Here is a 15,578-nt window from a genome sequence, read left to right as displayed (position 1 = left end):
TGCACCAGAAGTGTTTAGCTATTAATAAAAATGGTTCTAAGCTGCCCTATTAATTTTATTTTCTTTAATCTGGAAATCCTCCACTATCTTTCTTGTCTGTATAACACAGATGCTTTTGAAGAAACAAGAGAATGCTCCCTGTCTTGGGTTCACCTGACATTCTCTTGCCATTGGATGCTGGCTACCCATCCCAGCTAGATGCCTGCTGCATCCTCTTGGGATGTCACATTTAGAGGACCTGATGCCCATCGTTCCACCTGAGGTTCATTCTGATCCCTTAACTGAGACAAGGTTCCACCTCTTCCCTGCACAGGGTAACATCTTCCCTCTTGTAAGGAATGCACCACCTGCTGTGGCGGTGGGCACTTGCAGGCCATGCTCTTATCCCGTTCCTCATCAGCATTCCTGGGGGTCGCATGGATGAGTCTGCCTGTACCTCTGTCTAATGACTGTCAGCTAGATGACGATTCTACAATCCAGTGTAACATACGACCCTAGTTGGGATCCTGTACTGTAGGGAAAAGGAAACAATGCCATAAAGGATTGAGTTAATTGAAAATATTAGAATATGAATGGTAGACTAAGTAAAAGTGTCCAAAAAAGGTGAAATATACCAAAGAGAGTTGAAATCTGCAACGTAAATGACTCAGAAAAAATTATGTGTGTAAAGACAAAAAGATATGGTTAAGCAAGTGGAGTAAAATGTTAAAAGGAGCACATGAGTGTCCTTTATGCTATTCCTATTCTTGGAATTTCTTTGTGGAAATTGTTCTCAAATGAAATGCTAATCATAAGCATTTAGCCATCCATGGATTATATGCAAAGATGTGTTGCACTGTGTAAATCTGTTGCACAAGACTTCTTTAGAGGATTGAAAAACAAGGAGGCTACTTGAGCACCAAGGTACACCTGACCCAACCACAGTATCACTAATCATGTATGTGATTGATATGCATGTGAAAGTTGGACATTGCATAAGGAAGACCAATTAATTTTGGTGCTGGTGAAGAATATTGAAAATACCATGTCTGCTAAAAGGACACACAAATCTCTCTTGGAAGAAGTACGGTCATACTGCTCCTTAGAGGCAAGGATGGCGAGACTCCCACTTATGGTCTTTGGACATGTTATCAGGAGAGATCAGTCTCTGGAGCAGGACATCATTTTTCATAAAGTAGAGGTGCAGTGAAAAAGAGGAAGGCCCTCAATGAGATGGACTGACACCGAGGCTCAACAATGGGCTCAAGCACAGGAACAAATGTGAGGCTAGTGCAGGGCCGGGCAGTGTTGGGTTTTGTTGTGTGCAGTGTCTCTAACGGGTAGAGCCGACTGGATGGCACCTAACAACAACAGAGTTTGATGTCCTACCGAAAGCAAAGTCAGTCTGTCACTCCATGGCTGATTTGGGATGAATTTAACAAGCCCCACCCCCATCCCCCAGTTAGATGATACCCAAGGTCTAGTCCTAAATGAAGTCCTGCGACCCTCCTGTAAAACTTCCAGCACCAGGACGGTGCCTGTGTGGGAAGTGTCAACCAGTTGAAATGGAAGAATCTAGTTCTGGTTGGACGTGTGTCCGTTTCTTTATTGAAAGACGATGCAGATGTGATGAAATAGTTCCATTGAGTTTTGAACAGAGGGAATGGACACAGGTCCCTACTGCAACAACACAGAACCACCTAGCACCAACACCGGCCGACCCCGTTTAGTTCCCCTGCATGATCGCTGCATATTCCTTCTGGTGCTCAACCAACTTCAGGAACACTTGATACTTCTTGTCATAATATCTGTGGGAGAAAAAAATCACATGCCGAATGAGCTCAAGACAAAACTGTGACATGGCTTCCCCTTACACTGGGAAGCTAGGAGCATATAGTATGACTTTGTTAATATCTCCATTGCTTAGGGCAGTGGTTTGCAACCTTCCTAAGGCCACGACCCTTTAATACAGTTCCTCATGTTGTGGTGATGCCCCAACCATAAAATTATTTTCATTGTTACTTCATAACTGTAATTTTGCTACTATTATGCATTGGATGAACCCTGTGAAAAGGTTGTTCAACCCACAAAGGGGTTGGGACCCACAGGTTGAGAACCTCTGGCTTAGTCATTCTAAATAATGACTCAACATGAGTTAATCTCATTGTCACTAACTTACATGAGATGCTATGAATTCCACTTGAGATATACGGTCATTTGTTCAGAGAGACGTATTGAATGAAAAACCCAAACACACTATCATCAAATTGGTTTCTACATATAGCAACTCTGTATAGGGTTTCTGATACAATTCTGATATAAAGATTCTGTAAATCTTTACAGAGCAGACAGCTTCATATTTCTCTAGGAGAGCGGCTGGTGGGATTGAACCACTGACCTGACAGCAACTGAATACATAACCAATAGCACCACCTGGACTCCTTATACCTAATATAAATTCAAAACTCAAATTTACTGCAAGCAATTCAATTCTGACTCACAGAAACTCTATAAGACAGGGCAGAACGTCCCCTGTGGGATTCTGAGACTGTAACTCTTTATGGTAAAAGAAAACCCTGCCTTTTTCTTGAGGAGTAGGTGTTGTTGTTCAACTGCTGACCTTGTGCTTGCAACCCAACACATACTAGCGGGGCTCCTATTCCATAGAATAACTAAAAATGGACGGAACCAGAATTCACTCAGTTCTCTCTGGCTTTGATGACTACACCATACTCACGATGCCCTGAAAAGCCTTGTTTCACCATAGGGTTTTCCTTCGGGCAAAGTGGTTATGCATTGGGCTGCTAACTACAAGGTCGGCAGTTTGAAACCCCCAGCCTCTCTGGGGGAAGAAAGATGAGGCTTTCTCCTCCTATAAAGAGTAGCAGTCTTGGAAACCCGCAGGGGCCAGCCATATCTCATGCTCTCAGTCAGAACCAACTCAATGGTAGTGAATTTGGTTTCAGTTGTTCTCATTTCAGCGTCAGGTATATTTCAGACATGGCTAACCCCAGCTGTGATGACTGTAGAACCACAGCCTGACCAGAGACGAGACTTAACATTTTAATCACCACTGTGTGGCTGCCGCACCTAGATTTCCTTCGTAGACTACTTTACCCAAGGCGCAAGCCCACAGAAATGCAGCTACTGCCCCACTCTGCGTTTCAGGCATCTCAGAAAGAGCGTTGCTTTCCCTGCATGCCCCAGCTGACTTTTCAGATGAGATGTGACATCGAAGTTGAGTTAGCTTAATGCAGCGTGGTTCTGGAAAGGGTGACAGCAGGTGAGACAACGTAGGGTGGAGCACTTGCAGCGTTGCCTGTATACCTTTTCCATGGGAGTAACTCGCCTGGGGTGAGAAGCAGATGCAGAGGGTTTAGCACTTCTTGGTAGATTTCACTTCCAAGGCTCAGTCTTAGCAAAGAAGAGTTGTATGTACATCCGTTCCTGAATCAGTTCCACAATCAGTTCCCAAACGTCTTCCTCCTGCAACGAAGTCTTTCTTTTTAAGAACACGAATGGCCTTGCGCCTCCATCCTTTTGATGAGAAACCCGAAGGAAGCCTGGCAGTCAGAAGATGCAAGAGCAGCTCAGGAGACCGGCTCTTGCTCTACTTGCAAGTCTTGCGGCAGCCTGCAGATGGTACTATAGCACCGTGTGTGTCTGTTCTCTAGGCCTGCTTCCATCCTGTGCCAAGACGCAGAGGACTATTTTCCAAAGGAACACTTGGTGTTTATTGCTAGACTTAAAAAACAGACTTCCCTCAAGAGTTTTGGGGGGGTTCACGGGGAGGCATAATCTGTTTCAAATTTCAAGAAAAGTGATACTTCATTTGGCTCTGAGAGTTAAACGGGCAGTAGCCCATAGCCATGAAAAAAACTCAAATTCACTGAAATTGAGTCAAGTGATCCTATAGGACAACGTAGAACATCCTTGGTGGGTTCCCAGGCTGTCTGTCTTCACAAGAGCAGAAAACCTCAACTTTCTCCTCCAAAGTGGATGGTGGCTTTTGAACCACCGACCTTGTGGTTAACAGAATCGCGCATGACATAGGACACCACCAAAGCTCCCTTCTGTTGGGAACATTCAAACGGCCACAGAAGAGCCTGTTCTTCAGACTTCTGCATTTAGACACAGGTTCACATTCAGCAGGTGAAAGGCCTAAGCCCAAGTGAAGATCAAGAAGAAAAGGAAAAGAAATTGGTTCTTTTTCTCCGTGGGAGTTTCCACAGTTGTCAGCTGCCCATTAGAAGCAGGACTGTCTGTGCTTTGGGTGAGACCTGTGTAGTTGAAACCTTCCACTCACAGGAGCCTGTTTCCACACACCTTTGTCAGGCCATGACACGAGGTGTGTGTTCTCCCTCTGCGGACCCGTGAAGAACTTTAGATGCGGCCGTTGCTTTGGGTTGGAAGCTCCTACTGGAAACTTGATAAAGGTGTGGACGGAGCACCATTCAGCTTCCTAATCCAGTGCTCGACGCAGTGTCCAGTGACTTTGTGACCAGCTGCTCACCAGCCCCTCCTTGGGAGAAAGAGAAGTCGGCCTGGTCCCCACAAGATTATAATCTCAGACATCCTATCTCAGCCTGCCATGAGTTAGAATCGATTTGGTGGTAATGGCTTTGGTGTTTGGGACTTGTACAATTTATCCCTTTGTTCTCAAATGATCTATAGACAGGAATAAGATGGTATCTTATTACCCTTTAAGTCCTGCCTAGAGCCAAGCATAATGACTCATGTGTAGCAAGAGCTCAATAATTTAATGTCCTGTTGAATTGGGGGTTAAATACTGATCAAGGTCCAGTCGCCAACACCAACTTATACAAAGGGCAGATGAAAGGAGAATGTTGCTGTGCCCTCTGATGCCAGGTCAGAGAACGTTTCCAAACGTTTGCAAGGACATAGAATTAAATCATGGTGAAGTTGTCCCGTGGACTTTTTGAAATCCTCATTTTAGAACAGAGAAGACCAGTAACTCAGAGAAGACTCAATTTCCTGCCAATGACCTAAGAGTTTAGAAGTTGGAGCGTGACAGGACTCACCCACCCCTCACTCTAAGCCCACCTCCATCTGGAATCTTGGATGAGTGACTTTAACTCACTGGGACTTAGGTTTTCTTAATGATAAAATGAAAGTTGTGGATAAGATGACCTCTAACTATTATTCCAATTTTGAAAGTGCATGTGTTTGTACATTCTTATTCCTTAGAATAGTTCATTTGGAAGGGGGTGGGGGAGGTAAACTTACCTTTTATCCTCACCTCTGGGGAGCACAACTTTCCCGACTCTGCTCATTCTTGCCATCGCCTCCTGTTTAGGAGCAGACAGAAGACAGAGAGCCAAGATGGAACACCAAAACCAGACTGAAGTTTACCACCGGCCCACGTGTTCCGATCGGAATTCACTTCCCTATCGGGCATGGTGCATCTTTTTGTTTTGTTTTTCCAACTTATTTTCTCTGGTAATAAGGGTCAAAGCCGATGTAACACTCGAGGTTACATTGATGATCACTCAGCCTGAGCATCACAAGCAGTTGTGCACTGAAGCCTCCAGGGACTCAACAGTGCAGAAGGCCAAGGGTTTCTGTGACGCCGACCGGGAGGAGGGGAAGGGGTGCCTTGCCACCCGCACTGCTAGGACGCGAGGGCACAGGAAGGCAGCGAATCGGCCACCGAGCTCACTGTTTGCTGCAGCTGAAGGCAGAAGCAGTGAAGGGACCACACCGTGCTTGCACTTTAGGATAAACATTTAAGATCATTTCACATTCAGCTCTTTTCCCAGAAGTCGCTGGAGTTTTCAGCCCAGACAGGAGATCTCTGGGCTGAATCTAATTGACTTGAGTTCTGGGATGTGACTTCAGGACATTCTTGTATTTACAATGGGGCTCTTAGGCAGACAAAATGTCGAGGTGTTTGGGTGGACGTGGTCTGACGTGTGCAGTATCATGATCAGCCATGAATTGTGTTGGCATCTGAAGGGAAGGGTTAGGTTTCCCTGGGCAGTCTCTTGGGGCTCGTAAAACCATGAGAAAGTGAAGGGGGACGGGGTGAACCCAAACGTTAGGGTCTGACCGACATAAGTAGGGAGGGTCACAATGACATGCCAAAGCTCCGCAGAACAGTTCTTGTTTCTGAAACAGTGGTTGCATGTTTATTGTCAGGATTCATTCTGGGTCACAGTAATACAACTTGATTCCACATACTGTGTCCCAAACAGCACGTTAGGGATATGTACGGTATATTCACTGAATAATTCACATGCTGGATTGGGGGGAGAAGGGGAACTCTGTTCACCTCATATGATGTGAGAGCTTCTGCCTATCTGTGTCTTCCTGGCCATCCTTACCACTTTGTGAAAAATCATTTTATTGGGGGATCATACAAGTCGTGTCACAATCCATCCATCCATTGTGTCAAGCACATTTGTACATTCGTTGCTCTCATCATTCTCAAAACATTTGCTCTCCACTTAAGCCTTTGGCTTCCTTACCACTTTGCTGTGAGTTATATATGTCCTGCATTGATTGGCACTCATTCATTACATGTGGATACATCAGGTATTTAATTGGCTTATGTATTCATTACCAGCCTTCTCCATCCTCCACCCTAACCAGAAGGTAAGGCACACAAAAGCAGGGACTTTGCTTACTGTTGAGTTTCGGTGGTACATAGAAAATTCATAAAACACAGTGAGCACCTTTGAGATAACAAAGTATTCAGTATGTATTTAATATAGACATGAAGTTCCGTATCATGGAGCTCACAGAAAAAGGGACGTGCTCAGCAGTGGGATCCACCCAGGCAGTCCTGGCTGCTGCTGTGCGATGCCTGACATTGAGGTGGCTGTGATTCATGAGGACCCCATCTCCAAGAGAACCAAACATGCCCCGCTCCCCTGTCTTCACGATGAGTCCTAGTATCTGCTGTGCCATTGCTCGAGCGCACACCTTGCAACACTGTAGAAGACAAGGTTTTGTTGGGACTCACAGGGATTTTCCTTGGCTGAGCTTCAGAAGCAGATCATGAGGGCTTCCATCCTGGTCTCTTAGTGTGGAAACCCCACTGAAACCAGTCCACCGTGAGGGACTCTGCCGGCATTTAAAATACCAGTGGTGGAGTTTCCAAAGCCACAGCAACATGCTAGCTGCCAGAGTATAACCAACTGGTAAACTGGTGGTAGGACCCAAATAAACCCAAACCCAACTCTCAGCCATCAAGTCGAGTCTGACTCTTCCTGACCCTGTGGGACAGAGTGGGTTTCTGAGGTTGTACATCTTTATGAGAGCAGAAAGCCTCACCTTTCTCCCTCAGAGCGGCTGGTGGATTCAAACTGCTGACCATGGTGTTAGCAGCCCCAAAGGGTATCCTACTATGCCACTAGGCTCCTAGAAATCAAAATATAGTGCTACAAATGCTAGATGTCTTTTCAATAGTTACTCAAGGGTTAGGAAACTTGATCACATGTTCATCTGCTATTTATGCAAATTTCCTCTCCTGTCAGGCTATGCTATTGACTCCTCTCAAAGATGGCATGAACCTTCTGAGTGAGTGAGCTAGCTTCCTGGACCTCAAAGGATTTTAAATTGCTGACTGGAAGATCAGAGATGCTGAGAATAGCAAACACACTGCCTGCAGAAATAAATGGAAGTCTTACACAGAGGGAAGAACTTTGAAATGAGGGGGGGGGGAATCAGAATAAAAGGAAGTGAGGGAGAAAAGATACAAACTCAAAAAGGGCAGCCAGGTGTGGCCATTTTTTGAAGGGACCAAGAGCCAAACACGCCTTAGGAAGGTCGCTGCTACTTTCCAGGGAGCTCACTCACCGCCGCATGGGTCACCACATTTTCTGAGTCCATTAAAGCAAACCCCAGTCTTGCTTTGGGTATGCTATCAGGAGAGGGAAGGCCCTGGAAGAGGCCACCCTGCTTGGTAAGGTAGAGGGGCAGGGACAGACAGGGAGGCTCTAAGCAAGACGAACTGACGTGTCTACAAAAATGGGCTCAAACATAACAACTGACAGGATGGCACAGGACTGTCGCTGCCTGGTTCTGCTGTGCACGGGTTGCTACGAGTCAGGCTTGACTCAAGGGCAGCGGAGAAGAAAAAGAAAAACAACAACAACATGTCTCACTGGGAGGGATGGTCTACCCCCTCCCCTCCTCCAATTTCGCAGCTCATTCTCCTGCGGTCCGGGCCTCCGTCCTCAGTTGGTCTGCTCTTGCTGGTCACTCTGTGAACCATGACAATATCCTCAGGGGATACTCCTGGTTGTGCCCAGACCCCAGATGTGAGAAAGGACATCAAGAGTGGGATCTAGGACACGTGTATCATAGAAGGTGCTCCACAAACTGTTGGGTCCCTTATGTGGCACAACAGGGATGTGGAAAAGGGCGTGTCTCAGGGAGGCAGTTCTTCCTTTTTCACATGACAGCGGGCAGGTCTTTGCAATACATCGTTGCGACACAAGCACAAGCCATGGAGATGTCAAAGGCTTCAGAAGAAGCAAGTTTACTCCTCAAAAGGTACAGATTTTAAAAGTTCGACTTAGTCAGGCGTTGATTTTTCTGACTCATCCCCATTGCCTGCCTCCCACCTCGGGTAGAGAGATGATTGTACCTCCATCTCTCACAGCATGTGTGGCACGGCGCTGCAGCCTTTTGTTAGCACATCAGTCTCCCCAACTAGACTGTGAGCTTCTTCAGGCAGGAAACGGTACACTGACTGCCACTGCCAAACTCAGCATCTGGTAGATGGAATGCATTCAGGAAACGTCGACCGAATGAATGAATTCAAGCATAATACACGGGACAGAATGCTTAAATGGAAGTTTTGGCTGAGATTGTAAAGATGACAGATATAAGATAGCAAAGTGAGTTGGAAACAGACCACCCTGAAGAACTGGTTAAAAGAAGAAGAAAAAAGCTGGTGGACGACCAATTAATCAACTCTTAAACCTTTCAACTGCATTGAAAGCCAGGAGAAGAGATGCATGTTTCAGGAGAGAGAGCTGTTGGTTGCCTGCATACCATGCCTGGCCCCAGGGTACGGAGTATGGGGAGAGGGAGTTCCCTACACATGTCAACAGAGAAGCTCACCTGAGACCAACAGAGTCTGCTGCCTGGCCTGGAGGGTTTGGGACACAGTGGGCTTTTTGTGATTTTTGTCTGGGAAATACAGACTGCCTGACAGCGTCGTAGTGCACAGGGACAGGGGAACCGACATTGTCAGGCGTCTGCGAGGCGAGGCGAGGCGAGGCTCCTTTCCCTGGGACTCTAAGTAGCTCACATGGGCTGGGTGGGACCTGGTCTAAACGGCTGCCGCATGAGGTGGAGGCAGTCTGCATCAACAACGGAGAGATTTCTAAAGAGTTAAGAGAAGGGAACTCGACTAGTTGGGAGGTAAGCAGTTCACATCCTTCCAGAGATGCCTTGAATATAGGCCTGGTGATCTACTTCTGAGAAGTGGTTCCCACGAGTCTCGGCTTGATGGCAGCTATAACAACACAACACACCCGCTGCTAGACCGGGGATGGGGGGGACTACCCCGGGGTTCAAAGCATTTGTGGGAAAATACATGACCCTTCATTCCATTTTCCAATCAACTGTTTGAAAACCCTTTCTATGAACAAAGACAATGATATGCGAATGAGAGGTTTCCAGAGGTGGCGGGCAGGGAGGCCCCAGAAATAGCTATGACAGAGCCCCATGAGAATGAGAACTAACCATCAACACTCGTTCAGCCATCGGAGCTAGGTGCCCATTTAAGACAGCACTGACCAGCGAGGAACGCTTCTGCACCTCTGGTCCTTCCTTCTTCCTCCAGCCAGGCCCAGGGAGGGAGATGCTCACAGCGAACGAACGAGGAGTGGAAGGAGGAAGAACGCGAATCAGATCATAGCCAACCCCGAATTCTGGGAAGGTCCCCGCAGGAGGGAGGGGGACGTCTTATCTGGACAGGAAACTTGAAAAGTGATGAGTATGATGTCTTTTTTGATATTCAAATTTCGGAATGTTGGCCCTGCTTCACAATTTACTGGGAACATAGAACTGATGTCCTTCAAGAGACTTTATTTGGGAAAATTAAGGGCCTCCTTCCATTTTTCACCAGGGCAGGAGGGAAGAAAACAAAAACACGTAGCTCCAGTGCACAAGTGTTTAACACTAGAGGGTGCGGCGTGACGTGGTTCTGGTTTATGAGGTCAGGATGGTTCTCGTGGTACCAGAGTCAATGGCGCGCGGACACGGGATGGCAGATGAGACTGTGCTCCACTGCATTTCCACGGACTGATTCCTCCCTCCAGCCCACCCCCTGGGAGCAGCTCACAAAAGGTGCACGCAGAGTGGTGTCTGGGAAAACTCCAACCATGCCCTAGTTCCAAGGGCCCGATGAAGGCGAAATAAAGCCTGGATGGAAAGACATCAAGTGGTGAGTATAAAGGTGGCCGCGAGTTCTCCTTTTGTCAACTTCTTAATGGTGTTTGCTAAGTTTTACACACTGGGCTATATTAATTTTATACTTAGGAAGAATCTAAAATATATACTATATTCCCGGGGGTGGGGAGAGAAAGAGGTGTGTGTGGAGGGAGGGGGAGCGTGCTGAGGAGCTGGGAAGGAACGAAGGAAGGAAGGGAGAGACAAGAAAGTCATTTCCTCCCGGAGCCTGGATGATCCGTCCTCTCTGCTCTTCCGCGAGCCGGCTCCTGGCGGGCACTGGCCATATGCGGAGAATACCCAGAGGTCTGTGTTGTCGTCCGAAATAGCACTGCTGTGCTCTCCAAATTCTCCAAATAATGAACAAAACTAAAACCTCATGAACCCACTGGCAGCGGTACATTTGGAAATTGTCACAGCCAAACAATATGAATATATTGTGGAAATGCTGACACGTGCTAAACACAGTCACCCCTCAATATATGTCTGTCACAAAGGGTGCACTTGAAGTCAGCATCCAAATTTCAAACTTTTTTCTTTCGTCGGTCAGCAGGCAGGAGCCGCACAAGCCTCACTTGCAGCCCGCTGACTCGCTGTTTGAAAGTCTAGACAGCACAACGAATTTACAGTGACTTTTCTTTTTTCCATCTCTGCCTTTCTTTTTTTCCCCCCACACAATGAAAGCTTTTTTAAAACAAAATATTTTGCAAAATAGCATTTTAATCACTTCTTTTCTTTCTCTCTGTAAGGCTGGGCTATAAATAAAGCATGAAAGTTCACATTTGATCATCACTTCTGAAAGTAAGTGAAGGGTTTCAGCCGGAAAAAAATAGGGGCCCTGTGCCTTGCCTGTGAAAGACGACATTCATGGGGTCTGACCCTTCGCTGCCGTGTCAGGACTGAAGCCCGGCAGCACACACTGCTGACCGCTTCTCTCGGGCAGCCTTGGCAAGGGCAGGCCTCTGAGTGGGCAGCGGAGACACCCCATTCTCACGTGCTGCGGCCGGATTGGGGGTGCTGCGCTGAAAGGCTGGAGGCTTCCCTGGGGCGCGTTACCCGATGGAGTAAAGAAGAAAGGGGCCCTTTCAGGCAGCCCTGGAGAAGATTTGGATTGCCGGAGTGGCAGACACTGGTGTCGGCTATTTGGGGAGCAAGGCACCTGACACCTTTCCCCTCCACTGAAGAAGAGGGACGATGGACTTCAAACTTTGCGAAGGACATTGGTAGGTGGTCTGCGGCAGAGGTGGTTAAAATCTGCCTCAGAATTTCCATCTTCCGTGAGGGACATCTGGGTTCGATTCCCATCTCAGGTACTTCAGGTACAGCCACGACCCCCGTCTGCGAAGGCCTGTGTAACGCTATAATGCTAAATCAGCTTCAGGGCAGCCCCCAGACGAATACAGATAATAAAGAGAGGTCAACTCATCGAGGTACTGAGATCCACTGCAGACACTCTCAGGGTCACAAGAGTCTAATCAGTAAGTGATTGTCGAGAAGACACAGAGTCGAGCAGCATTTCTGTCTACTGTACACAAGCTGCTGTATACAGCTGAGGAAGGATTTGATGGTAAGGACAAAAGTCAGGTAGACCAGAAGTAGGCAACAGTGGGCACTCCCTGCTATCCCTGGATCCATGATCTATGGATAGAGGGAGAAAGAGGCAGGCAGCGCCTAGTGAAGACCTGGATGGCAGGAGCCCCATCACACTAGGACTAGGCCAAATGCCTGGCATCCGTCTAGCACTGGGTAGGTGTCTTAGTAGGTGAATCTGTGCTGAGCCGTGGAATGAAAAGGTGACACCTTTCACAACGACGGCGATACGCGAGTCTCAAAGTTGGTGTTCCTCAAGTAGCACCTGCGCACTTACAGCTTCAGATGGCCCTTTGGCATTCTGGGAGAACTTACTGGAAGTGTGAATTCTATGAACTTTCCCCAAACAGATTCATCTTTACCAGCGTTTATCACATAGATGATCACTACAGCCTCAGCTGGTCTGCTCAGCAGCCAGTAATGAGCCCTGAGAGAAGCAGGAGAGCACAGCAGGACGGAAAGGACAACTGTATGGTGCTCACTTACGTGCCCGTTTTCAGGGATTTGCTACATGCTCCCTTTTACATAGGTGCCCCAGTGGCCTGAGTACATGCTTGCCTGCTAAAAGAAAGGCTGGCGGTTCAAACACACCATCTGTTGCAGGGTCTAGCTCTTGAAAGCTGTGGTACAGTTCAACTCTGTCCTGGCTTTGAGTCAGACTGAATTTGAAGTCAATGCATTCAGTTTGGTTTAGTTATTTAGATGATCCAAGTGGATTTATAGATATTAAAAAAAACAACAAAATCAACTCTCTGCCATCCAGTCTGGTTGGACTCATTTCAAACAGCCACTGTGGGTTTCCAAGACTGTAGGTCATTAAGGGAGTGGAAAGCCCTGTCTTCTTCCCCCGCAGAGCAGCTGGTGGTTTTGAACTGCTGATCATGTGGTTAGCTGCCCGAGTCAGTTATTTTATTGTGCCAACCGTGCTGATAAACACGTGAGACTAATTGAAGGGCGGAGGGATAAATGGCTCAGTGAGCCTCGCCTTTCTAGTTCTCGGGTCTCTTGCTTTGTGATGATCCCACTGGGCTGAATCTACCTTAGCCAGTTCCCTGCTTCAGCTTGCAAGACTGACTTCCTGCAAGACATCTCCAAGGAGAAGCCGCATGGACCTACCCCGATGCAGCCCTGGGTGCTGGAGCAGCTGTGTGGAGACCCCTGCAAGTGCTGAGATGCTTACACATTCATTGACTTGGCTTTCCTCCTGCAGTTGGCATTATTGCGTCTGTTTTGTGAGATGGAGGAAGACTTTGTGGATTGGTGTCGGACATATTGGTTAATGTTGGACTTGTGGGCTTGGGCAGCACTGGGTTGGGATGTTTACTTGATGTGCACTTAACCTTTATATAAAACTCTCTCTTATACATGAGTTTCTGTGGATTCGTTTCTCTAAATACCCAGACTAATGCATTGCCCAACTAGTAAACCCCTATGCCACTAGGGCTTGGCACGTTTTATTTCAATGAACTCTCACAAAATAGGTGAAACACTGGAAAGATTACATCCATGAGTTACAGGTAACGCTAATCATTCAGATTCAGCCAATAAGACAATGGTTGACATTTTATTCTTCACCTGGCAATGTAAAGCAGGAAGGCTTCATCAGGTGAGACAAGAATTAGAGGATATAAAAGCTTATTTGATACGGATTCTCGGGACGCATAAAGTCATGAAGAATAACACCCAGAGTCATTACAAATTCACTAATAAAGTACGCAACTATAGAGGCATTCTGCACAATGTTAGTGTGAAGTCATCATGATAGAGTTGAAAGGAATTTATTTTCAGCTTGATTTCCCCTGTTTTATAAGACTGGTTTTCGTTGCTTCTTTCTGTCGAGTTGATTCTAACTCATGGGGCAAAGTGGAATTGCTCAACAGGGATTTCAAGACGGCGACTCCATGAAAGCCGATGACCAGATCTGCCTTCGTAGGTGCTTATGGGTGGGTTTGAACCTCTAACTTTCCAATTAGTAGTCAAATGCTTAACTGTTTGTACCACTCAGGGCCTGCTGTTTTATAATGTACACATCTCAGCACGAAGGGACATGCCTGTGCTTTTTCATAAACAAGTTCCCTGTATATGTCTGGAGGATGTTGCTTTAAAACTTTTTACTGATGGAGTATAACTAAAGAGCAAAACCAGAATAAATAATAATTTATAATTGGTCAGTGGTCTGTGAGGGTGGGAAGTTAGGGGAAGAAGGATAAAAAAGAGGAGCCAATACCAAGGGCTCAAACAGAAAGAAAATATTTTGAAAATGATGATGGCAGCATATGTAAAAATAGGTACAATTGATGCATGGATTGTTATAAGAGCTGTATGAGCCCCCAATAAAATGGTTTATCAAAAAAAGGAACAAAACCAAATACACTACTATTGAATCGATTCCGACTCACGGTCCTATACAAGGTTTTCCAAAACAGTATAACTTTGCAGAGCAGATGTCTCATCTTTCTCCGGCATAGCGGAAGGTGGGTTTGAATTGCCAATGCTCAGTTAATTGCCCAATACCTACCCCACGTACACAGAGGCATCCATTGACTTCTCACTATGGTTGACATGGCTACTGTTTAAACAGTTTGCCAGGTATGCGCTCTGTGCCATGTACTGTGCAAATTGATCTATGTACTCCTCCAGCATCTTTCTAATCCTCGGAACGATTTATTGACACAGATATTATCATACACCCCAGTTTATGAATAAAGGCACTGAAAATAGAAAGTCTAAGTAATTTTTCCAAGGTTATAAAACCAACAATTAGTAAAGCCAGAATACAACCACCCCAGTTCTGATGCAAGGCTCTTCATGCGGGCCAGATGGTTCTATCCTCCCTACTAATCCAAAAGCTTGGTCATTGAATTTCCTAGGCTCCAGTTCAAATGATACTCTGTTTCTTATTAGCTCTGCCATCTCCTTGAGTGTGTGTGTGTGTGTGTGTGTGTGTGTGTGTGTGTGTGAGAGAGAGAGAGAGAGAGAGAGAGAGAGAGAGAGAGAGAGAGAGAGAGAAGAGCGAGAGCCACCAACACTGCATCTCTTTTTTTGAGAGATGCTGACACATCTCATTGAAATCCATGCCTCTGTCTTCCTGAGGAACTCTGACTCATTTTCCTGGAACAGCAAGTTCACATGCTAATGTGTGGGCTGAGGCACATGACCCTCCATAGAAAAACAGAAAATATATCAATGTGATTTTCTTATAACAAGAATGAAGAAATAGCGGGTTGTTCTTTCACTTATTATTTTTCTTTGGACTTGCACCTGGCATTCTGTACGGTAACCCCTGTGCCGCGGAGGCGAAATGTTCACAGAGAAACAGAAAAGGACAGAGAGGAGAGGCTGGGAGCGGTCTTCATCAGTAAGTACTCACGGTGCGAGGACCTCCACTGTCTTTATATTTTTAAATACTCCCTGGAGAAGGGCTCCATGCTTGGTAGAGGGCCACTGAAGAAGAAAAAGACCCTCCACACGATGGAATAACACAGTGGTGACAGCAGTGGGCTCAAACATAGCAAGCATTCTGAGCCTCGTATAGGACCAGGCAAGGAGTTGGGGTTTGCCAGCACCTGGTGGCTTAGTGG

General features: G+C 46.5%; 1 protein-coding gene across 3 annotated transcripts in view; it reads right to left on the bottom strand.

The window, feature by feature from the left end:
- Positions 1-1,565: 1,565 nt before the first annotated feature.
- The window catches only part of FGGY (FGGY carbohydrate kinase domain containing), a 540,059-nt gene continuing 526,046 nt past the window's right edge, over positions 1,566-15,578 (bottom strand). For all 3 annotated transcript variants that reach the window (XM_075556875.1, XM_075556868.1, XM_075556861.1), the window contains 2 exons: positions 5,227-5,288; positions 1,566-1,787 (listed from right to left, as the gene is read on the bottom strand). In XM_075556875.1, the coding sequence (XP_075412990.1) occupies positions 1,706-1,787; positions 5,227-5,288 (144 nt within the window). In that variant the 3' untranslated portion in view covers positions 1,566-1,705. The remainder of the gene's footprint in view (positions 1,788-5,226; positions 5,289-15,578) is intronic.

Source organism: Tenrec ecaudatus, chromosome 1 (genome assembly GCF_050624435.1).
Source record: "Tenrec ecaudatus isolate mTenEca1 chromosome 1, mTenEca1.hap1, whole genome shotgun sequence".
Lineage (NCBI taxonomy): Eukaryota > Metazoa > Chordata > Mammalia > Afrosoricida > Tenrecidae > Tenrec > Tenrec ecaudatus.
The sequence above is the reverse complement of the archived record's forward strand: the minus strand, read 5'-3'. Positions and strand labels throughout refer to the sequence as shown.